The sequence below is a fragment of the Haliotis cracherodii genome, unplaced genomic scaffold, assembly GCF_022045235.1.
Source record: "Haliotis cracherodii isolate W230 unplaced genomic scaffold, xgHalCrac1.p SCAF_7, whole genome shotgun sequence".
Lineage (NCBI taxonomy): Eukaryota > Metazoa > Mollusca > Gastropoda > Lepetellida > Haliotidae > Haliotis > Haliotis cracherodii.
The window spans coordinates 2,511,297-2,536,428 of record NW_027266330.1 but is presented as its reverse complement, the minus strand read 5'-3'; the positions used below and the strand labels follow the sequence as shown (position 1 = coordinate 2,536,428).

At 43.1% G+C, this 25,132-nt stretch overlaps 1 protein-coding gene across 1 annotated transcript in view; it reads left to right on the top strand.

Annotated features, from left to right (window-relative positions):
* Positions 1–25,132, top strand: part of LOC139448555 (glypican-5-like) — a 131,801-nt gene that overhangs the window by 53,837 nt on the left and 52,832 nt on the right. The window contains exons 3-4 of the mRNA XM_071230121.1: positions 12,537–13,234; positions 17,726–17,988. Of these exons, the coding sequence (XP_071086222.1) occupies positions 12,537–13,234; positions 17,726–17,988 (961 nt within the window). The remainder of the gene's footprint in view (positions 1–12,536; positions 13,235–17,725; positions 17,989–25,132) is intronic.

The following is a 25,132-nucleotide window of genomic DNA, read 5'->3' as shown; positions in this document are numbered from 1 at the left end:
TGCCTCACGGAGACAGAGTGAGTGTCTGGAGGGTGTCAGTGCCTGACGGAGACTGAGTGAGTGTCTGGAGGGTGTCTGGGTCTGATGGAGACTAAGTGAGTGTCTGGGTCTGACAGAGACTGAGTGAGTGTCTGGAGGGTGTCAGTGATTGACGGAGACTGAGTGAGTGTCTGGAGGGTGTCAGTGTCTGATGACGGAGACTGAGTGAGTGTCTGGAGGGTGTCTGGGTCTGACAGAGACTGAGTAAGTGTCTGGGTCTGACGGAGACTGAGTGAGTGTCTGGAGGGTGTCTGGGTCTGACGGAGACTGAGTGAGTGTCTGGAGGGTGTCAGTGTCTGATGACGGAGACTGAGTGAGTGTCTGGAGGGTGTCTGGGTCTGACGGAGACTGAGTGAGTGTCTGGAGGGTGTCAGTGTCTGAGTGTCTGGAGAGTGATGCAGGAGCCCGTACATGTGCAGACTAAGATATGCAGCATTCATGCAGTGATGAATATTTGATGTACGATTTGCATGGATATACACTGACTCATGGTGTGACAAGAACAGCCTCCCAGGCCATGAAACACTTGCTGTTCTGTGGATGTTTATGGTGCATTAATAATTCTCTGTGTTTGTTCTTGCGTGCCATGAGAAAAGAACGAAAATAAGCCAAGAGTTAAGACTAACAGCAGTTAACTGGATAATCACAGCTCTTAACATATATTACCAAACTGATATATTTCCTGGAACAGAACGTTTTTTTGTGGACAATACGTTGGAATTAGAGTGAGTGCTATTGGGAGACTGGAAAACCCTCCCCAGAAACCCTACATTAAAACATACAGCGGTTGGAGTGTCAATGGGCACTAATAAAACTGTTCACAGGGTGTCGTAAAATTCAAAGTTAATTGTCAAAATTTGCAGAGGAGAGGTTTGCCATTACAAATAGCAAGGATACCTTGAAGTGTTGTGTTTTTGTGTGTGCCATATTTGAATGTTGGAGTACAAGTTGTCAGAAACCCGGTTTCCTGGACTCAGTTTCCGAGGATAAATAGTTTTAGGTCATAAAAATGACTCGGTTGTGGGCAGAAAAGAATTGTAAAGAATCCACAACGCTCCCCACAGGTTCTTGAATAATTCATGTCTGTTCTCTGTGAAGACAGCCAGCCTACGTGGACTGGCCTGAATGAAAACGGCCCTTAATTGAAGGCAAGCCAACATAAAAGACTGGCGCATAAAAATCTGAATATTTTATTTATTGAATTGGAATTTGGTTTATGACAAAGTGTCTATTGTAGAAGACTTCTCTGCTGTTGAACACAAGTCATTGGAAATGAGTCTCAGGTACTCCGCTGTCTCCCGTATGATAAAGTCGGCCACATCCATCACGGTTCATGTTTCCCTGGTCGTACACAAGGGGGGCATTTGAGCCGAGGCTTTGTGTCTTGAAAACAGACAGCAGTGATGGATATTGTGCAAATGTTGTTAAGTAGAGTCAATACGGAAAAGTGGATGTAGACTCTGGCGAATGATATATCTTTTAGGTAGCTGAAGACTGATTAGTCAGATGGTGTCCTGTATAAGATGTTTCCTGATAACTGAGTGTCCACAATGTTCAGGTTATGACTGTTGGTTATCCAAGAGTATGTTATAATGAGTATGTTATAATGGACAATAAGTTGTAGGCATTAAAACTATTTCATGTCAAAACTGAACAATGTTTTTTTGCCCTCACAGAATGTACATCCATAAATTCAGAATATATCAAAAAGATCCTAAAGTGTATTTTAAAAGCTTTTGCTTGTTGTGAATACTTGACTGCTGTGAATTTCTTGTCTGCCGGTTGTGGTGCTGTGGGGCTGGAGGTATCCGTTGAGTGGCGCTGGGTCCGTGGCCAGGTGTGTACACACATGTACATATACAAGCTTGTGGCTTGTCACCAGCGAAATAGGAGATGCTTGATTTCAAAAGAATGTTGCTGCTGCTTGTAAATATTCTTACGCTAAACTTGTTTTAAATGACTTTAGAATATGACTGCTTTCTCCGACATATGGGTTTGTGAAATGTCCACGCAGTGTCAGACTTTTGAAGGAGGTTGTCTTGAGACAAATATTTAAATATTAAAAATGTCCTTCCATTCATGTGAATGATGAAACCAATTCAATTGCAATCATTAGAATTTGAACTATTCTTAGGCCTCCTTAGTGAGTGTTTTGGTGATTCGGCAAATTTCTACAAATACAAATTTAATTTTCATAGCTGTTTCCTGGCTAAATTGCAAAATAAATTCACAGACCTTCTTGATGTGCTTCAGTTGTTGAAAGTTGCTCCTTGGGGATAGCTGGAATCAGTTAAACTTTTTTTCCATATGGATGCTATGGCAAGTATATTTCTTACCATTAACCCATTGTGTTGTAAGACTTCATGTTGACGTGTGCTGGCAGCAAGTTGCCTGGCTCACTCCTATGTACCCTGCTTGTGCACTCCACACACCATGGCTGGAGGTTGTTGGTGGGTCTCTATGCTGGAGGTTGTTGGTGGGTCTATAGGCTGGAGGTTGTCGAAGTGAGGGGTTGTAGAAGTTGTGGAAGAAGGGGACTGTGGAAGTTAGGGGTCGTGGAAGGTAAGGGGTTAAAACCGGCAAAGGGTCCTGGTGTATCAGCTGGGAAATGCAGTGTATGCGAGTAAATCATGAGCGGCCGTCTCCACAAGCTGGTTGAACTATTATGAGGGTTTAGTGGGAAGCCTGGTAGTTTGGGGATATGGTAGAAGCATTCCTAGCTTGTACAGTACGTATCACATGCCAGTCCCCCTCACAGCGTTGTCAGTCCCTTGTACAGTACGTATCACATGCCAGTCCCCCTCACAGCTTTGTCAGTCCCTTGTACAGTACGTATCACATGCCAGTCCCTGTCACACCGTTGTCAGCCCCTTGTACAATACGTATCACATGCCAGTCCCTAGTACAGTACGTATCACATGCCAGTCCCCGTCAGCCCCTCGTACAGTACCTCTCACGTGGACCTCCTTGGTAACGCATTTCTCTATCTGCTCAGTTACAGGTATCCATTGGGAAAATATTATGCTCCTACTTTGAGTAGTTGTCTTGCGAGATTTCAACAACAAAAAAGTGTGATGTAGAAAGGGAAGTAACTTTTGATGTAGACTGTATTTCCTGATGCACTGTAAGCTGTCCTACATGCAATCTGTGTTAATGAGAGGAATTGTTTGTTTGTCTACACTTACAGTACGTTACAGCTTATTCCAAGAATAGGATGTTATTTCTGCTGCGTACTGTACTTGACACTACTCGGCGTCAACCCCAGAATACAGTGTGCTCAGACAGAGATGTTTTATGTCCTTCTTCCTGCAAGGGCTGTGTTGTGACTGGTGGGAAGAGCAGCCCCCTGGTAGAAGCATTAGCCCGTCCCCTGTCGCACAAGGCTCGCGTTGGGTTTGATATGTGCCGCGGAATATATTTATTTTGTTTCTTTTTGTTCATTTGCCCTCAAAGCTGTATTTCTTAGACTGGGGGAATGTTTTGTAAAAAAATAACACAATTTATAGTTGTGAACATCGCTTGAAATATGCAATAACCATATGTTGGATTTGAAATGTTTGAGATAGCACAGTAGGTATGTTGCTTCAGTGTATTCTGATATGTGTTTCAAGGAAACTCTATCGTTACAAATTGGTTATGTGTGTAAGTGCTGGTCTATGAAGGCAATCCTACCTTATAAATGGGATAATTAAGAACTAAAATCAGTTTGTTATTCAAATTTAGTTTTTGTAGCATTTTAGTTGGTGACCTTTCTGGTGTTCACATAGTCTTTAATACAGGCCCTGAAAATTCTTTTATCCAATACAGCCAGTGCAAGTCTATACTATTTAGCAAGTCTAGATCACTGCAGTATCCAAAAATGAAGTCTCTGGGATCCTTTCTATTTTATTTTTCTAACCATAATTTAACAAAGGTTTTATACGTAAAATATGTTCATGTCAGAGACTAGATGTTGGTGTTCATACTCCAGACAAGATGTCAAAGGAGGTATAGGGAATGACTTCCAACCTGGCTTGTTGTACCAGCTCCTGATGCAGCTTAGCTTGCAACCAAATTGCTAAATTGACCTATTACAGCAAAGATCTCAATCATAGAAAGTGTTGTTGCAAAGGGCAGCTGTATGGTGGGTCTAGACGCTGTAATGGTTGGGTACAGCTGCTGGTGTTGGCTGGGGTCACCTACCTGGTGATGGAGCTCCCCCCAGGGATGCAGGGCTGATCACGCTGCTTCTTACACCGACACTAATCATGTAACAACATTTATGTGCGTTTGTCTGTCCTGCCCTCCCCTCACTGCTGGTACTGGGGTTTAAATGTGAAGCTGTTTTATACTGATGCTAATGTACCTCGGGGAATGAAGGAGCACTGTTAGAGGGAGGATAAGTCTTGTGTTCGGTGTTTGCAGCAGCATGCTGGAGACAGGGATTCTGATTGACGTGGTGTGGTGTGGTGTGGTGTGGTGTGGTGTGGTGTGTGGTGTGGTGTGGTGTGTGGTGTGGTGTGGTGTGGTGTGGTGTGGTGTGGTGTGGTGTGGTGTGGTGTGGTGTGGTGTGGTGTGGTGTGGTGTGGTGTGGGTGTCAGATGAGAAAAATATGTATTCCATCACTTCAGAGAAGATATACACTGTCTCACCTCAGAGGAGATATAAGATACTCACTCACTTCAGTGTTTAACAGAACTGATCGCTGCTTTTTATTTTCCATGTCTACTTCACATCAGGGCTGGGGCGAGTAACTCGGGTACCCAGGTCGGGTGGGTACTGAGTAGGACCCGGGTACCCACAGGACTACCCAGACCCGTGATCATGTGATATATTGTTTATTGACAAACATTATCTAGAACTCTATGGTTACACTACAAGTAACTAATGTTCATATTTCTTTCTGACTATGCACCCATTCCTTCTGATTTATCATATGGTTGAATAAGATATAACTTAATTCAACTTCAGTGTATGAATGACCAGGTTGTTTAATACGTGTATCTAAATACGTGTTGCCAGGGCTATTCTAAAAATGTTCCCAATCAGATATTTTGGGACATCTCCTGAGATCTACAGTGGGTACCCGGGTAGGGTAGGGTTATAGGGGGTGGGTACCCGGGTAGTAAATTTGGACTCATCCCAGCCCTACTGTTTTACATGTCTACTTCACAACTGTTTGATATTGTCTGTGCACTGTTTTTTAAACTGGCCTACTCCAAGAGACACACCAGCATGGTGGAACGTGTAGTTTGGCCTGACAGTGGTATATATACACACAGTATTGTCCTATAGGATGAGGTGGAACATGTAGTTTGGCCTGACAGTGGTACATATACACACAGTATTGTCCTAAAGGATGAGGTGGAACGTGTAGTTTGGCCTGACAGTGGTACCTATACACACAGTATTGTCCTATAGGATGAGGTGGAACGTGTAGTTTGGCCTGACAGTGGTACATATACACACAGTATTGTCCTATAGGATGAGGTGGAACGTGTAGTTTGGCCTGACAGTGGTACATGTATACACAGTATTGTCCTATAGGATGAGGTGGAACGTGTAGTTTGGCCTGACAATGGTACATATACACAGTATTGTCCTATAGGATGAGGTGGAACGTGTAGTTTGGCCTGACAGTGGTACATATATACACAGTATTGTCCTATAGGATGAGGTGGAACGTGTAGTTTGGCCTGACAGTGGTACATATATACACAGTATTGTCCTATAGGATGAGGTGGAACGTGTAGTTTGGCCTGACAGTGGTACATATACACACAGTATTGTCCGATAGGATGAGGTGGAACGTGTAGTTTGGCCTGACAGTGGTACATATATACACAGTATTGTCCTATAGGATGAGGTGGAACGTGTAGTTTGGCCTGACAGTGGTACATATACACACAGTATTGTCCGATAGGATGAGGTGGAACGTGTAGTTTGGCCTGACAGTGGTACATATAAACACAGTATTGTCCTATAGGATGAGGTGGAACGTGTAGTTTGGCCTGACAGTGGTACATATACACACAGTATTGTCCGATAGGATGAGGTGGAACGTGTAGTTTGGCCTGACAGTGGTACATATATACACAGTATTGTCCTATAGGATGGGGGTAATATAATGTGTACCTCCGTACTGTCCGCTCGGATGAGTGGAGGGATGTGGGCCATGCAGCGGACATCACTTGTTGCTCCCGGCTGGAGTGCTCGTCTGTAGTACGGTACCTGTAAATTATTCATACACATGAAGTGAGTTACTACATAGCCAACTGAAGCTAAATACAAGACTGACAAGTCTCTTGGTCTGAGATGTAAATCCCCCATTGTCAAGCCCGGATGCCATTGATTGCAGTCCGTCACCAGACATCTAACAAGGCTCAAGTCCTCTTTGATTGTAATGAAATCTACAACTTGAACTGGCGATATTCATATTTCATCACTAGTAGATCGCTCCCGGAGGACCGGTCTCCTAAGCAAGGAGTGGCAAGTGATTGCCATTGTTAATTCATTACTGCTGTTTTTTCAGGTACACTTTTGTTCTGTGTCTGTGTGCGTTTCACACTTGCAAGCATGTGCATGTTTGCGTCTGCGTGCCGCATGTCATCAGTGTACATTGCAAGACGGTGCGTTACGTGTTGTATGTTTCGTGCAAGCAACACATCATTTTCAAAGGGATGTGGCTCACATTTCCCCTGGTTCCTATGTTTGTGGGTGTGGGGCGGTGTAGGATGTTGTGCATGGCTGGACCGTGACTTGCTGAACTTGAAATAGGAGCACATCTCGCTGCAATATTGTGCTGGACAGTTTACAGAAATAGCCATGCTTGATGCATGTGGCCTTGGATGCTGGAAATATAACCTCATAAACATACTTTAATTGCATAAATGATTGATAATTTGATAGTATTTCATCCCCGTGAATGATGTTGATCATTTGTCCTTGTCTGGGTCAGTTACATATTTCTGCATTATGTAACATAGGACTTATAGTTTGTTTATCTTATATTATTTTATCTCAGTGTTTTATGTGGATCTGACCCAGGAAGACCTGGGTTAAAATAAGTTTTCAAATATGCTTGTCTAAAGGGGCAACTCATGGGATCAGGTGGTCAGGCTTGCTGACTTGGTCGATGCATGTCATTGTATCCCAAATGTGTGGATCGATGCTCATGATGTCAATCACTGGATTGTTTGGTCTGACTCGATTATTTACAGACCGCCGTCATATAGCTGTAATATTGCTCTGTGTGACGTTCAACAACAAACAAAGAATCAAACACTTTGTGGATCTTTTGTCGTGCTGCTAGGTCAGCATTAATTTCCTTGAAAGAATAATGGAGGTTAAATATTCATTAAGTTTTCTTGACTTACTTGTGAAGCCAGGGCTTTACTAATACACTGAAAATTGTCTACTTATTGTAGTCCGTTAACGTGTCATGTGGATTCTGGGTTCAATCCAATATTGCATCATGGAATAATCGGTAACTGGTAACTCACGATCTACCAATTCTCTAATCCCCTTTTTGTTCTCCATAGGTAAGTAGCTGGGATAGGTCCATGTGATGCTTAACGAGTGACTTCATTGTCAGTCACAGGGGGATTGTTCCTGTCCTGTGTCTTCATCAGTCCTCTTTGCACGGTGAAATCAGTGCCATACAGTACATTAACTGTTTGTCTGAATGCTTGGGATCTCGGTGCTCGTGTGCGATGCCGATGATCGTTTTCGCCAGTCAGGCGTAAATAGCCAAAGTCCCCCCATCAATGATTCATGCCCAGTGCTGTAAGTATCCCAGATGAAACTGACAATGATCTATAGACGGAAATCAATTTTGCAATTGACGATCCTCATGCCCCCAGTGGCTAATTGGATTGTGGGTGACTTCATCGGTGACCTCTCCAGGCAAAAGCTATGTACAGGATTTGACAAGGAGTAGATCATGTGACATCATACGGGGGTCAGACAGACACATTTCTGTCTGATTCCCCATCGGCAATTAGTGTAATTTGGTGCAGATTGGCGAGATGGTGTAATACACCACATAGTTGTGTTAGTGACCCAGACAGGTCAGTGCAGTCACAGCATCATGGGAGCTATGACGATCGAGGTTAGAATAGGTCTTCAGCAACCCATGCTTGTCTCCTCCCATGAAGATCGAGGTTAGAATAGGTCTTCAGCAACCCATGCTTGTCTCCTCCCATGAAGATCTGGGTTAGAGTAGGTCTTCAGCAACCCATGCTTGTCTCTTTCCATGAAGATCTGGGTTAGAATTGGTCTTAAGCAACCCATGCTTGTCTACTCCCATGAAGATCTGGGTTAGAATAGGTCTTCAGCAACCCATGCTTGTCTCCTCCCATGAAGATCGAGGTTAGAATAGGTCTTCAGCAACCCATGCTTGTCTCTTTCCATGAAGATCTGGGTTAGAATTGGTCTTCAGCAACCCATGCTTGTCTCCTCCCTTGAAGATCTGGGTTAGAATTGGTCTTCAGCAACCCATGCTTGTCTCCTCCCTTGAAGATCTGGGTTAGAATAGGTCTTCAGCAACCCATGCTTGTCTCCTCAGGTGAAGTTTGAGGTTAGAATAGGTCTTCAGCAACCTATGATTGTTGGAAGACGTGACTATGCTTGTCGTAAGATGCGACTATGCTTGTAGTAAGAAGCGACTATGCTTGTCGTAAGACGCGACTATGCTTGTCGTAAGACGTGACTATGCTTGTCGTAAGACGTGACTATGCTTGTCGTAAGACGTGACTATGCTTGTCGTAAGACGCGAATAAAAGGATCTGGTGCTGATACTCAGTGACCTGGTTGATGTGTGTCATCATAGCCCAGTTGCATAGATCAATGCTCATGATGTCAATCACTGGATTGTCTGGCCCAGACAGACTGCTGTGTATCTGCAATATTGCTGAGTGTGGCTTTAAAACAACAAACAAACAATCAAATAAACAACATCATTGGACATTTATGCGTGGTCTGACAACACGCTGTAGCACAGGCCATCACACAATGGTGTTCTCCTGAAGCTCAAGTGGCTGCATTGTTGAAGTTCAGAACTTGCCAGAGTTTCATGTTGAGAGGGAGGATATCAATATTATATTTAAGATTCCAATTTTGTCATTGATGAAGTGATTGAAAGTTGGAATTATTTTTGAACATATGAATTGATAATGACTACTGTGATATTAACATTTCTGAAGTGATCGTACTGGTCCTCAAAGCTTTCAACTCCAGTTCTAATGCCATTATGGTTAATATTATATTTAATGCCTTTTGTCATATTCTCATTTCATGATTTGGTCCATGGCACTGGGTCTTTTGATTGGATACATTGTGTAGCATACATATCCCGTTGTGTTCTTTGGACACCAGGGTGACGTTGTACAAAACAACCTTAGTGCTATGACTTAGCGTAAGTCTATGTTAAGGTATGGGAGTTACGATCACCTTAGTGCTAAGATCGCTTTGTACAACAGCACCCAGGTGAACATGTATATGAAATGGTGCTATTAAAGGCATAGCAAGGCCTCCAATATATATATGTCAAACTTAGCATAATAATGTGCATATTAATAATGCACCAAATCCACACCCAAAAGCATGTTCAAAGCATTACATTATTACCTGGCTCAATGGATCCGGGCACTTGAGTTTAGTGTAGGGCAGGACTACTGACCTGGACACTTTCAGGATAGCATCTCCCACTCCTTGCCATGACCAGTGGTCCTTGCTTGTCTTTGTATGTCTGCACTGTACACAGGACCACATGCCACCATCATAAACTCTACCATATCCATTCCGGCCATGCTGCACTGTACACAGGACCACGTGCCACCATCACGAACTCTACCACATCCATTCCGGCCATGCTGTTTCTCTGGTCTCAATCTCTTTGTTGTTTAAAGCAGCATTCAGCAATATTCCAGCTATATGACGGCAGTCTGTAAATAATCAAGCCTGGACCAGGCAATCCTGTGATTGACATCATGACCATTGGTCCACGCATTTAGGATACCATGACCTGCATCAACCATGTCAGCGAGCCTGACCCCCGATCCTGTTAGTCGCCTCTTACGACAAGCACAGTCGCTTTTTACGACAAGCATGGTTTGCTGGAGACCTATTCTCGCTGGATCTTCATGGGTCTATTTCTCTGGTATTGTAGTTAGCTGACAATAAGTTGGTGATTAGAGATAAGACTCAGTCTTGGTCTCCAGTATGGATGTATTTGGGCGACTTCTTTTGTTATTTGTTAAATATTCATTTGAAGGATTCGGGTTGCACTGATAACCTTTCTGTGTTTGTCAGAGGCAGCAGTTACTAGCTTCTGATATCTCAGCCATTAGTGATAGGATGAACAGGGAAGCACTTGTTAGAAATAGCATAGCATATTTAATATGGGGAGTGGAGGAATATTTCTAGATAAGGATGGTACGAAAATACTAGAGAATTCCTAAAATTTAATTTAGATAATTGAGTTTTTAAATGAGTTTGTAGCTATCTATATTTATGACCATGATAGATATGGATGTGATTAAGTACAACTACATACATTTAATGTCAGGTTTGTGTTATCTGAAATTACCTTTTTAACGATACATTAAAGGCAGGTCTGGTAGCATTGAGTACGGGTTGATCGCCATGCACCACCCGGGAAGGTTGGCTGAGTGCTGTCTGGGAGAGATCTCAGTGTTGACTGGGTGCTGTCTAGGAGAGGTCTCAGTGTTGAGGTTGTAGTGTTGACTGGGCGCTGACCGGGGGAGGTCTCAGTGTTGAGGTTGTAGTGTTGATTGGGTGCTGTCTGAGAGAGGTCTCAGTGTTGAGGTTGTAGTGTTGACTGGGCGCTGACCGGGGGAGGTCTCAGTGTTGACTGGGGGAGGTCTCCATGTTGAGGTTGTAGTGTTGATTGGGTGATGTCTGGGGGAGGTCTCCATGTTGAGGTTGTAGTGTTGACTGGGTGCTGTCTGGGGGAGGTCTCTGTGTTGAGGTTGTAGTGTTGAGGTCTCCATGTTGAGGTTGTAGTGTTGACTGGCCGCTGACTGGGGGAGGTCTCAGTGTTGACTTGGGGAGGTCTCCATGTTGAGGTTGTAGTGTTGACTGGGTGCTGTCTGGGGGAGGTTTCAGTGTTGAGGTTGTAGTGTTGACTGGGTGCTGTCTGGGGGAGGTTTCAGTGTTGACTGGGTGCTGTCTGGGGGAGGTCTCAGTGTTGACTGGGTGCTGTCTGGGGGAGGTCTCAGTGTTGACTGGGTGCTGTCTGGGGGAGGTCTCAGTGTTGACTGGGTGCTGTTTGGGGGAGGTCTCTATGTTGAGGTTGTAGTGTTGACATGGTGCTGTCTGAGGGAGGTTGTAGTGTTGAGGTTGTAGTGTTGAGGTTGTAGTGTTGACATTGTGCATGTAGACCCCTGTTGGGCTGTTACAGATCATGTAACACATTGTTTGGAGTCTTGATGCTCATGTACAGGTTTCAGGTGGACTGTGTCAGTCTGTGAATGAGGAGGATGTTTTATTCCTGATGCTGAGTGCAACTGATCAGTGTGTGTTAACAACCAAGATAACAGATACGTACCTGGAACATCCACTGGTTATTGACAGTGATAGCCCTGGTAGAGAAGTAGCACTGTTCCCCCACCCTGGTGTCATGTGCTCGCGCCATCCTTCACTACAACACTTTGTAGAGAGGCAGCACATATTTCCCCACCCACAGGATCTTGCCCTCTCCCCTGCACCCAGTATTTCCCGATCCCCGCCCCCTTCGCCAGAAGGTCAACAGTGCGGACTGTTTGGACAGACATTTAGGGCAAAGGAAGAGGCTGTCAAACTGTCATTTTAAACTTCCACTTTTTCAGCCACTTAGTCCCCCTGTGGAGTTCCAACAGAACAATTGTCTCTAACCACAATGCCCGTTATGTGATGTATGTCAAAACATGATGTGTGTGCAGTGAATGACTTTTAATCCCTGGTAATATTTCACATTTTGAATTTGGGAGGCAGGGTCATGTGGAGTACATGGGAAGCCTTGGGGGCAGGAACTCTGATGCATCTGCACGCAGTGACGTGCACCCTAAAACAACAATCCGTTTCAGATTCCTGTTTCAAATAAATGTCAGGCTACTTAACTTTGCATGAGGATGTACTTAACCATTTTTTGAAATTATTTATTTCATTTTTCACTCGCGCTCTTAAAGGCCCTCTGCAGGCTGGGGAAAAAAGTGGTATTGAAACACTACTCTGAGAATTGCAGCAGTTGCCATGGTTACGTCATGGTACATGTAGTTGTTGATAGATATGGTGTATTTTGTACTTGGGACTTTTTCTGTAACATTGTCGATAGAGTACTCTTGATAGATAAGAAATGGCAGTTATGGTGGGAACATTGCCTTCCCTTGGGTCTACTGGACACTGTCTTGGATGGTCCAATACTGGAGAGAGTAACATCAGTCACTATGTCCCACTGTTTCTGTCATGTCAACTGTGTTTCTGTTTCTGTCATGTAAACTGTGTTTCCCTTTTTGCAGAGAGGGTGTTGGATTTACTAGAGGAGGCCCAGAACCGGACAGCTGTGATGCTGACCCGCGTCCACAACATCCCCTGGGACGAGCACCATGGTACGGTCAGCGACTACTTCCTGGACATGGAACAGTACGCCCGCCGCCAGCACGTCAACCTCCAGGACTCGGTCCAGACCTTCTTCACCGAACTCTTCCCATCCGTATTCTACTTCATCCTGAGCGACCCCACCGTCATCCGCTACGACGACCACTACCGCAGCTGTCTGCTGCAAGCTGAGGAGGACATCCAGCCTTTCGGCAACGTCCCCAAACATCTTGCCCACAAAATTGTCCAAGCTTTCCAAAGAGCACGGGCATTTGTGAATGCCTTGTCTGTGATCACAGAAGCCATTAATTCCACGGATCATATCAAGTTTGATACCAATTGTCTTGAAGCTGCAACAAAGTTGCAATACTGCTCTCATTGTCAAGGATATGTTGATGCCAAGCCTTGCCACGGCTTCTGCTTGAATGTTATTGGGGGCTGTCTGGCAACTGAGTCGGAAATAAGCCCGGCCTGGGATGATCTTATTTCTGCAGTCAGAACTCTCACCAACGGCATGAAGGAAAAATTCAGTTTGGAAGTAGTTTTAAGTGGTATTCATGAACAGATTTCAGAAGGAATACTTCAAGCAATGGACGATGGACCAAGGATTTACAATAAGGTAATAAGCTATTGCTTTTATTTTGTAGAAATATAATGTATTTGATCTAGCTCAGGTTGAATTGGTCTGTAAGAGCCTTATTTCCCTGTGGATTCAAGGAAGCCATCACAATGTATACCTGGCTGGATGTATGTCAAAGTCCAATGATTGCAAGATTGTTGCTCATGCTATCACCCACTGGTTTGTCTGGACAACATTTGTTATTTTCAGGCCATCATGATGTAGCTGGGATATTGCTGACTGGTGTAAAATAATGATCATGCATTACAGCTACTTCTGTGGTATCTCATATGCTTTAAGTCAGACTTGCGACACGAGAGTTAAGATCGCTTAGTGGAAAGAAGCCAGGGCTGCTAACTGGCTATAGCTGATCTCTCCACGGAATGTAGGAAGTCTTCTATTACCTAAACATTGTCGTCCAATTTAATCTTGACATTCTCCTTACTTGAATCAATAATGGCCCGATTGCATTCTCAACACCAGGATGATATGCTAGACCCTGACGGTTCAGCCTCGTCTGGTGCAACACTTGACAAGAATAAATTTATATCTTATGAAAAGATAGTCACTATATCATAGCCAAAGATTGCTAGCAACAAGAAGTGTTGACGTGTTACCCAGCTGTTGGAGAATGTGAAGTGAAGAGAGCTGTGTCCAATATATGCCGGGGCAGCGCTCCAGTGCGGGAGCATGGTGCCAGGGTGAACAATAACTTTGTAAAGGCAAATAGTTTGAACCATGTTTTCAGTTTGACTTGTGTATTAGATCTCAAACAAGAAAGAAAAATATGTCTTTGGAGGAAGCACTACTAAAAAAATCTAAATACTGGTCTGTGTGGTGAGTGATTAGCTTGATGTTAGATCCGGATGTTCTAGTCTTGTTCTTTTGTTGTTATTGTAAGATCCGTTTGTAACAATCATCATATTTCTTGCCATCAAAGGCTGGTGGTTAATTGAATCGTGTTTCATGTAAAGTCCCATGGAACAAAAACCTCCATCTTTAACATTGGAAAAGAAACTTGAAGACCCGTTTGAACCTTACATCTGTGAAGTATCTAGTCCTGCATCTCTCTATGTTAAAGAACAGCCGATCTGGAGTACAATTCTTTGTCAAGGGAGTAATAGGCTATTTAGAGGACCACCACAACAAAATAACGGACCTCCATTAATTATTATTGTCTGGATAAAAAAGTAAATTTCCCGAATTGATCAATCTTCAAAGGCCACAGTTCAATTGAGCCACTGTTTGGGAAATGTATTCCGCCTACCTTTGAATTATTGATCAGTGATGGGGGTAATCAGTGATCATGTCAAGTCTACCGTCGCCGCGGTGCTGCCGACATCCCCGCGCCTGGGCTCGGCTCACGGGACCGATTCCGTCAGAGTTAACTTCACGTTTGTAATTGCATGTCGGGTCTCTCTCATCACACTGTTAGCAATACATGGTTATGGGAGTAACTGAGTTGGGGCATCAATGATTGCAAAATATATCCGTAGATAAGGGTGAAATTGGCTCTGAAAATTTTGACGTATTTGATGAGTGTAAGTGCTTGTTGAGTCAACAATTGTATGGGTGTTTTGATGGATGCTAGTTGCACCTATGTCATTTGGGAGAAAATGAAGATGTCTTCATTGTGAAAAAGTATGATCACTATTTATGGTACAAAATTAGTTTTGAAAACTATGTCTATCAGAATCTATCAAATTTGAATGTTGGAAATATTTCACTTTTAAAGAGTCTTGACTATCTCTGCCTTCATAATGTCAAGAATAACTACACCTACACAATAGATAGATAGTGCTGCACATGGAAAGACTTCTATGGATGTTGCAGTCATCAGCCCACCCAAGATGTACAATACAGTATGTCCCTGCTTCAGAGCAGCATTCACAAGCATTGTCCCCCAGTAATTAACCCGAAGGCATTGATTGACTTCAGTTGCGACATTCACCATCTTGTTGATCATGTTCTCAGTGCAGATGTAGTAGTTCCCGCCTACCTGTGCCTTCGTCACCTGGCTGCACCGACAGACAGAAATAGACATCATCAATATCCCTGCTATCAGAAAGTCCATGCTAGCAACAGGAGGCTGTACCTGGTCGTCCAGCTTATAAATAACACATGTTATTGGTGATTTGGCCATCGACTGTAACATGAGACATTCATCGGGTTTCCATGAAAACTACGAGTGCCTGACTTGGCCTGGGATATGATTGCCTGACTTGTCATGATCACAATGACTGGAAGTCACAGAGGATGGTTGTCTTGTCATCTCATTGAGTGACCTGTGAAGTTGTGTCAGCTCTGTCTGAAACATGTGACAGTGTTTGAAACATGTGTCTGTGTCTGCAGTGTTTGAAACATGTGGCTGTGTCAGCTCTGTCTGAAACATGTGACAGTGTTTGAAACATGTCTGTGTCTGCTCTGTCTGAAACATGTGACAGTGTTTGAAACATGTGTCTGTGTCTGCAGTGTTTGAAACATGTTGCTGTGTCTGCTCTGTCTGAAACGTGTGACAGTGTTTGAAACATGTGGCTGTGTCTGCTCTGTCTGAAACATGTGACAGTGTTTGAAACATGTGTCTGTGTCTGCAGTGTTTGAAACATGTGGCTGTGTCTACCACACTCTCACATCATCTCTAACAGTCTACCATCTGAGTTGTCACCAGTTGGGCCAGAGAGTAGATTTTAAGACATGTCCTTACTTACAAGGTCAGTGTCTGAAACATGTGTCTGTGTCTGAAACGTGTCTGTGTCAGTAGTGTCTTAAAAATGTGTCTGTGTTTGAAACATATTGCTGTGTCAGCAGTGTCTGAAATATGTGGCTGTGTCTGCTGTGTCTGAATAACGTGGCTGTGTCAGCAGTATCTGGAACATGTGGCCGTGAAACTAACATTCATAACGTATGAACAACAAAATTTGATGCTGATACATTTTCCCCAAGACCGTTTTCTTGAACTGACGTAAACACTGACAGACTACTGCCACATTCCTGGGGAAACCCCTGGGAATTACAAAACATGAATACATACAAAAATCATTGTTTCTGATCATTTGGACCGTTTAATCTTGAACTCAGCATTTGTATTCTACTTTGGCGACAGGATAGAATTCTCGTGGCAATAATCAAGCACAAATTGCTATCTAAATCCCAGCTGGAATAAAACATTTAAAAAAAACCTCGTAATTATTTCATATTTTTGCATAACTTCCAACAGATATAAGATGATGTGGAGCCAGGGGAAAACAAGATAGAATGGCATCTGCCCACACACCCCATCATACACGCCATTGATGAAAGGACTTAAATAGCAATTACAGTTCCATTTAACAGTTTTCTCGTCATTAGTGCCAAAAATACAACATTTCTCATAAGACAGACTCCGTTGGCACTGGGCCTTGTCTATCATACATACTGTTGGATGGATGGACCTGGTCTGTACATATTTATGGAAATAGTTTTGCAGAAACTCAATTATGGAACTATCTCTTAAACTTGCTGACAGCCAGTGCTGTGTTGTGTGCGGTGTTGTGTGCGGTGTTGTGTGCCAGCAGTTACTTCAGTGGAACGGAGCCACTGGGAAGGCCACGGAGCCACTGGGAAGGCCACGTGTTAGGTTGGGGTACGCCAGGGTTATCACTCACTGCAGTAAATATTTTCATTAAGTACACACTTACATAAAACATGTGACTTTTTTTACCGAGTTCCTATGTAAATAGTATCTGATAGAAATAGAGGGCACGACCCTGTCGTATGTCTATTGCTTGTCGTCCTGATTGAAACCTTCTACGCGGCCACGCGGCCAGCATGGTGCTCCATGTTCATACACATCTCGATGTTAATTGAAAGTGACTCAATTCTTGCCGTTCTGAACTGTCTCAATCAGGGAACAAATTGTTGGGCTTTCCTGTAAATTACGAATTAAATAAATCATGGATTTGAATATACTACTCTGTCCTGTCTGAATCTAATAAAGTGTGTGGTATCTAAATTGTAATTTGAAAGTTGGTAGGAATGTGGGGGAACTTATGGTCGATATCCCAGATGTCTGTAATGTACGTGCATGGAAGATGTCAGCAGTTGGTGGATTGCAGTCACAGGACTTCCTGTAGTATGTGCAATAAAACACATGACGACAGTCACACCACTTATAGTATATATGCTCTGTGTTCTAAAGTAAAGATGATGATGGTGATGATGATGATGGTGATGTTGATGTTGATGATGATGGTGGTAATGATGATGGTGATGTTGATGATGATGATGATGGTGGTAATGATGATGTTGATGATGATGATGATGGTGATGTTGATGATGATGATGATGGTGATGATGATGATGACTTGTGTTATGATACAAGCTTTCAGTGATGATCCTGCCCAGTTTTATTCTGATGACAGCAAAGGTTGTCATGATGATGAAGCGGCCATCACGAGATGCTGATGTTGACAAAGTGCTGCTGCTGAATAACTGCCTGTTGTCATGTTTCAGGTGATGGTAAGCTGTCAGAACCTGACCACAAGATCAGTTCCAAAGGATAATGTAAAGAGGAGCTACGTCATGTCGAAGCCCAAGTCCCGCCGGAGACCCGCCCCCACATCCAGCCTCATGGAGCAGCTGGAGGCTGTCCTCAAGAAACTCATGGACTCCCGCGGAATCTACAACCGTCTGTCCAACGAAATCTGTGGTCAGGGAATCATCTATGAACAGGATATGTCTAGCAGCAAGTGCTGGAATGGATCCCACATTGCACAGTAAGTGTGGCCTTCCTCATTACTGTCCCCCTGGCTTCATGTCATTCTGGCTCCCTACAGAGAGCAGTCAGGACCTAGTAGCCGTCATTGTTCGGTCAATATCAAGGCTTCTTATGTTTGGCAGGACATTCCTAAAGGTTCATCATAATCTGATATGTCACAACTGCTTCTCAAGTGAGAAACTGTTGCCCCCAAAATGAGGAAATGTCTGCTGGCATCCATGTTTATTGCTTTGGGACTGACATCAGGTGGAGGAGACCAGGAAGTGACCTACTTTACCATGGACACAAAGATATACAGCTTATTGGCCCAACATGCCTGAACACATCGACTACTGACATCGGTGATTACTTGACTGAAAGACGTTTCACTAGACTTTGATGTTGACCTATCCCTTGGTAATTTATGTAAACAGATCCTACATATCGACCTTGTCACATGTTAACATATACTACATATCAACCTAGTCCCATGTAAACATATACTACATATCGACCTAGTCCCATGTTAACATGTCCTACATATAGACCTAGTCCCATGTTAACATATCCTACATATCAACCTAGTCCCATGTTAATGTATACTACATATCAACCTAGTCCCATGTAAACATATACTACATATCGACCTAGTCCCATGTTAACATATACTACATATCAACCTAGTCCCATGTTAACATATCCTACATATCAACCTAGTCCCATGTAAACATATACTACATATCAACCTAGTCCCATGTTAACATATCCTACATATCAACCTAGTCCCATGTTAACATATCCTACATATCAACCTAGTCCCATGTTAACATATCCTACATATCAACCTAGTCCCATGTTAACATGTCCTACATATAGACCTAGTCCCATGTTAACATATCCTACATATCAACCTAGTCCCATGTTAACATATCCTACATATCAACCTAGTCCCATGTAAACATATACTACATATCGACCTAGTCCCATGTTAACATATCCTACATATCAACCTAGTCCCATGTAAACATATACTACATATCGACCTAGTCCCATGTTAACATGTCCTACATATCAACCTAGTCCCATGTTAACATGTCCTACATATCAACCTAGTCCCATGTTAACATATACTACATATCAACCTAGTCCCATGTTAACATATACTACATATCAACCTAGTCCCATGTTAATGTATACTACATATCAACCTAGTCCCATGTTAACATATCCTACATATCAACCTAGTCCCATGTTAACATATCCTACATATCAACCTAGTCCCATGTTAACATATACTACATATCAACCTAGTCCCATGTTAACATATACTACATATCAACCTAGTCCCATGTTAACATATACTACATATCAACCTAGTCCCATGTTAACATATACTACATATCAACCTAGTCCCATGTTAACATATACTACATATCAACCTAGTCCCATGTTAACGAATGCTACATATCGACCTAATCCCTTGTTAACGTATCCTACATATCGACCTAGTCCCATGTTAACGTATACTACATATTGACCTAGTCCCATGTTAACGTATCCTACATATTGACCTAGTCCCATGTTAACATATGCTACATATCGACCTAGTCCCATGTTAACGTATCCTACATATCGACCTAGTCCCATGTTAACATGTCCTACATATAGACCTAGTCCCATGTTATCATGTCCTACATATCAACCTAGTCCCATGTAAACGTATCCTACATATTGACCTAGTCCCATGCTAACATATCCTAAATGTCCACCTAGTCCCATGTAAACATATCCTACATATCAACCTAGTCCCATGTTAACGTATACTACATATCAAACTAGTCCCATGTTAACATGTCCTACATTTCAACCTAGTCCCATGTTAACGTATCCTACATATCAATCTAGTCCCATGTAAACATATACTACATATCAACCTAGTCCCATGTAAACATATACTACATATCAACCTAGTCCCATGTTAACATGTCCTACATTTCAACCTAGTCCCATGTTAACGTATCCTACATATCAAACTAGTCCCATGTTAACGTATCCTACATATCAAACTAGTCCCATGTTAACATGTCCTACATATCGACCTAGTCCCATGTTAACGTATCCTACATATCGACCTAGTCACATGTTAACGTATCCTACATATTGACCTAGTCCCATGTTAACGTATCCTACATATTGACCTAGTCCCATGTTAATGTATACTACATATCAAACTAGTCCCATGTTAATGTATCCTATATATCGACCTAGTCCCATGTTAACGTATACTACATATTGACCTAGTCCCATGTTAACGTATACTACATATTGACCTAGTCCCATGTTAATGTATACTACATATAGACCTAGTCCCATGTTAACATGTCTTACATATCGACCTAGTCCCATGTTAACGTATGCTACATATTGACCTAGTCCCATGTTAACGTATGCTACATATTGACCTAGTCCCATGTTAATGTATACTACATGTCCACCTAATCCCATGTTAATGTATGCTACATATCGACCTAGTCCCATGTTAATGTATGCTACATATCGACCTAGTCCCATGTTAACATGTCTTACATATCGACCTAGTCCCATGTTAATGTATGCTACATATCGACCTAGTCCCATGTTAACATGTCCTACATATCAACCTAGTCCCATGTTAATGTATGCTACATATCGATCTAGTCCCATGTTAACATGTCCTACATATCGACCTAGTCCCATGTTAATGTATGCTACATATCGACCTAGTCCCATGTTAATGTATACTACATATCGACCTAGTCCCATGTTAATGTATACTACATATAGACCTAGTCCCATGTTAACATGTCTTACATATCGACCTAGTCCCATGTTAACGTATGCTACATATTGACCTAGTCCCATGTTAACGTATGCTACATATTGACCTAGTCCCATGTTAATGTATACTACATGTCCACCTAGTCCCATGTTAACGTATACTACATATAGACCTAGTCCCATGTTAATGTATACTACATATCGACCTAGTCCCATGTTAACGTATGCTACATATAAACCTAGTCCCATGTTAATGTATACTACATATCGACCTAGTCCCATGTTAACGTATGCTACATATAGACCTAGTCCCATGTTAACATGTCTTACATATCGACTTAGTCCCATGTTAACGTATGCTACATATCGACCTAGTCCCATGTTAACGTATGCTACATATCGACCTAGTCCCATGTTAACATATACTACATATCAACCTAGTCCCATGTTAACATGTCCTACATATCGACCTAGTCCCATGTTAATGTATACTACATATCGACCTAGTCCCATGTTAATGTATACTACATATCGACCTAGTCCCATGTTAACGTATGCTACATATTGACCTAGTCCCATGTTAATGTATACTACATGTCCACCTAGTCCCATGTTAACGTGTCCTTATTTTGATGTCAGCTGATGTCCGAGAATATGAAAAACTGGAGGTAAAAGCCAAACAGATATGGTCCTGTGCAAATCTGTGAACATGGCGGAGATCAACTTGTCTGCCAGATATATTGTATAGTGACGGGAGGGGGTTAGTCTGAAGGTGAATCACTGCACGTGAATGGAGAGTTGGACTAGATGACTACCTGTAGTGGGTCTGTGAAGGTGACATACAGCACATAGTGACAATGTAGACCTCACAAACTTGCCCTGCAGCAGGTTTGGGCAGCCATCTTGTTTCCAGGGCAACAGGTCATTGAGTGGAGACGGTTGTGTCAGAAGGCAACGGAATGTGTGCTGTGGTGAATATGATTAATGCTGACACGTCATCTTTTGTGATTTGTGTATCGGATTAAAGTTTGGATATTTGGCACATAAGTGTTTGAACGTGATACATTGAGGTCCCATTTGTCAGAGGTGAAAACAGAAACTATTTTCATTATGTGTGGATTATGGGTCTCAGCGATATACAGTGGAGGCTGTCTTTTGACTGTCATTCTGTAGGTGATGTATGTAATTGAGAGTGTCACATCGTCAGTTGATGGGAGATCCTGGAATTAGGCTCCAGAGTGGAAGCTGACAGGACTGTCACCAGCCTCACAGTCACTGCTGATCGTGTTGGACTCACGGTCCCTGTCAGAGATCTAGTTTCTTGCAACATGGCTGGAGCTGTTGTCAACTCAATACAATCTTAATCCTACCATTAGCCCGCAATAGAAGCATCTTTGTCATAGTGGTCGCTTATATGGAAGGGGTGTGTACATTGCGCCAGTGTTTGTGGGCAGTGACCCTCGTCAGTGTTCATCCTTCATGTCTGCCTCATCCGTCTACACCGTCTCACAGTCACGTGATGACCTGCAGTGGTCTACCACACTCTCACATCATCTCTAACAGTCTACCTACCATCTGAGTTGTCACCAGTTGGCTTACCACTACCACACTCTCACATCATCTCTAACAGTCTACCATCGGAGTTGTCACCAGTTGGCTTACCACTACCACACTCTCACATCATCTCTAACAGTCTACCTACCATCTGAGTTGTCACCAGTTGGCTTACCACTACCACACTCACACATCATCTCTAACAGTCTACCATCGGAGTTGTCACCAGTTGGCTTACCACTACCACACTCTCACATCATCTCTAACAGTCTACCTACCATCTGAGTTGTCACCAGTTGGCTTACCACTACCACACTCTCTCATCATCTCTAACAGTCTACCATCTGAGTTGTCACCAGTTGGCTTACCACTACCACACTCACACATCATCTCTAACAGTCTACCATCGGAGTTGTCACCAGTTGGCTTACCACTACCACACTCTCACATCATCTCTAACAGTCTACCATCTGAGTTGTCACCAGTTGGGCCAGAGAGTAGATTTTAAGACATGTCCTTACTTACAAGGTCAACACTGAGCTTCACTTTAGCCCGTACACCCCATGAAAGTGCTGTTGTTTTATGACGTTTGCTTTTTATGGTCTTCAGTGTTTTGTGAAAAACAAGTCCAGGTCCTGCTCTTGTTGGCTCTGATGACAATCTGCTGCATCTGCTATGCTCTGACGTTTGAGTTCAGTTCAACACTAGATCTGTACTAAGGCTTGTCTAGACTCTCCCATCTCGCCTTTGATTAAGGATGTAAGGTTATATTTTGTGCTCTGTGCGCTGGAGTTTAATGAAGGAGTTGCTGCTTGTGTTGTGGTCTCCTGATACCTGGTGCGGCAGCCAGCATCCTCCTCACGCATGGCTCGGTCACCTCGCTCCGTACCTCACGATTTATTCATTTAGATTTCACCGTGAACCCAGTGTAGAAACTCATCGGGGAATCCTGGCTTGTCATGCATCACCTGTGCTTCAGGTAGAATAATCTTTTGACATCTTTGCAGTACAATATTACATGTCCCTTAGGGATAGCATAGATTTCTTCATGGTACACTTTGCTTAACTTCTCCGTGTTTCACCTTGGCTGACCATAAATGGTATTATTAGCCGTGACAGTGACGGTAACATGGTCGGTAACATTCATGCTAAGATACTTGGTAGCAGACAGTCACTAGTTCTAATATTGATGAAATCTCTTTCGTCCGGCAGATAGAGCATCATCTTAGAGAGGTAAAGGTCATTAGTTTGATCCCCAGACGCATCATGCCAAAAAGTGCTCGACATTCAGGGGCTAAACAAGAACTGGTTCGCTTGGAGTCGGTATGCTGTGTCTGAGTGGGCTATCCATGTTAAAACTGTGGCATGGTATGTCAGTGGGATTGCACTATATAACCGAACTGAGAATAGTCCATACTAGTACAAGCAGACATGCGTGAGCACAATACAAACACACACACACACACAATCATGCCACTATATGAATCTTAATGCTATGTCATGATAAATGTAATGTTAAAACCCATTTCACCTCACCTCACCTCACCTCACCTCAAATACTGACCTCTAATAATGAAAACATTCAGAATTGCGTTGTTAGCTCTGGCCCTATGGCTACAGTGTAACTACTGTCTATTGGTGTTGTTCAAGCTTCAGCGGCTGCCATACTTGGTTCATGATGTCTCCGTAATACACCCCGTGACAATGCCCTTCCATATAAGGATCTGTCTCATGAGAGATGTTTTGGACAGTGGGACAGTGGTCTTCGTTTACTTTAACACCATGCAAACTGTTCCGTTCATACATGGATTACGTGGGAAATATTGCCGATCTCGTCCGTTTCTCAGGTCGCATCTGGATTCATCTGTTCTCCCGCCTATTTCATCTTTTAAGACCACCCCCCCCCCCCCTCCTGTCTTACTCCTTCCCCTCCCCCCCCTCCCCCCCCTCCTCTCGACATACGGACACTCCCTCCTGTCCCTCTTCTCTCTCTCTCTCTTTCCCCCAACCCCACGTCTCCCCCCTCCCTGGTGACTAACCTACACTTGAGGCTAAGGGCTCCTCGCAGTGGTGATTTGCTTCAATAGTTTTGCGTGCTCGGATTGTTTTATGGTGGCTGTGAATACTGCTGCTGGGTGCAGCAGGGTTGGTTTATGCTGCTGCTGTGAGGGCCGCATGACACATTGTGAACCGCTGCATAATGGAGTCGAGTTCTAAAATACCGGCCTTCCATTGGCGAGAACATTTTCTGTCACTGACTTACAATTAAGTGTCAGATTACAAAGCGAAGAAGATAATTGAAGTTTTGCTGTTCTTTGTTAAACTTAAATTCATGAACTAAAAATTGGGAAAAATGTTTTGAATAGTAAAACTGCTTTTGGAGGATGTGCTTAACCTATAAAAATTTGAAGTTTTCAAATAAGATGCAAATTCAAAAACGCTTCTGGTCGGGCTGTTTGGATGTGGTCTACTTTCCCCGATAATTTCTAAAACTTGCACTGAGTTTCGTAGCCTTGATGTTTTGTGGACAGATTCTCTCTGTAGCCGGTCTCATCACCTTGGCCCAGTACGAACAGAGAACATTGTTTCCTAAAGGGGGCAGGGTAAACACCCAACCATTTATCTACTCTCACAATTATTGTGCAAAAATATTGCCATTTCTCGAAGGAATCTCTGTCAGAATGAGAGGTAGATATGCTCAATGGGCACGACTATTCCTAGCGGATATCAAGGCAGTGCTCCATTTCTTGAAGGGGTCCGGGGCTTGCCTTCACAGGGGCGGAGGATGGTTT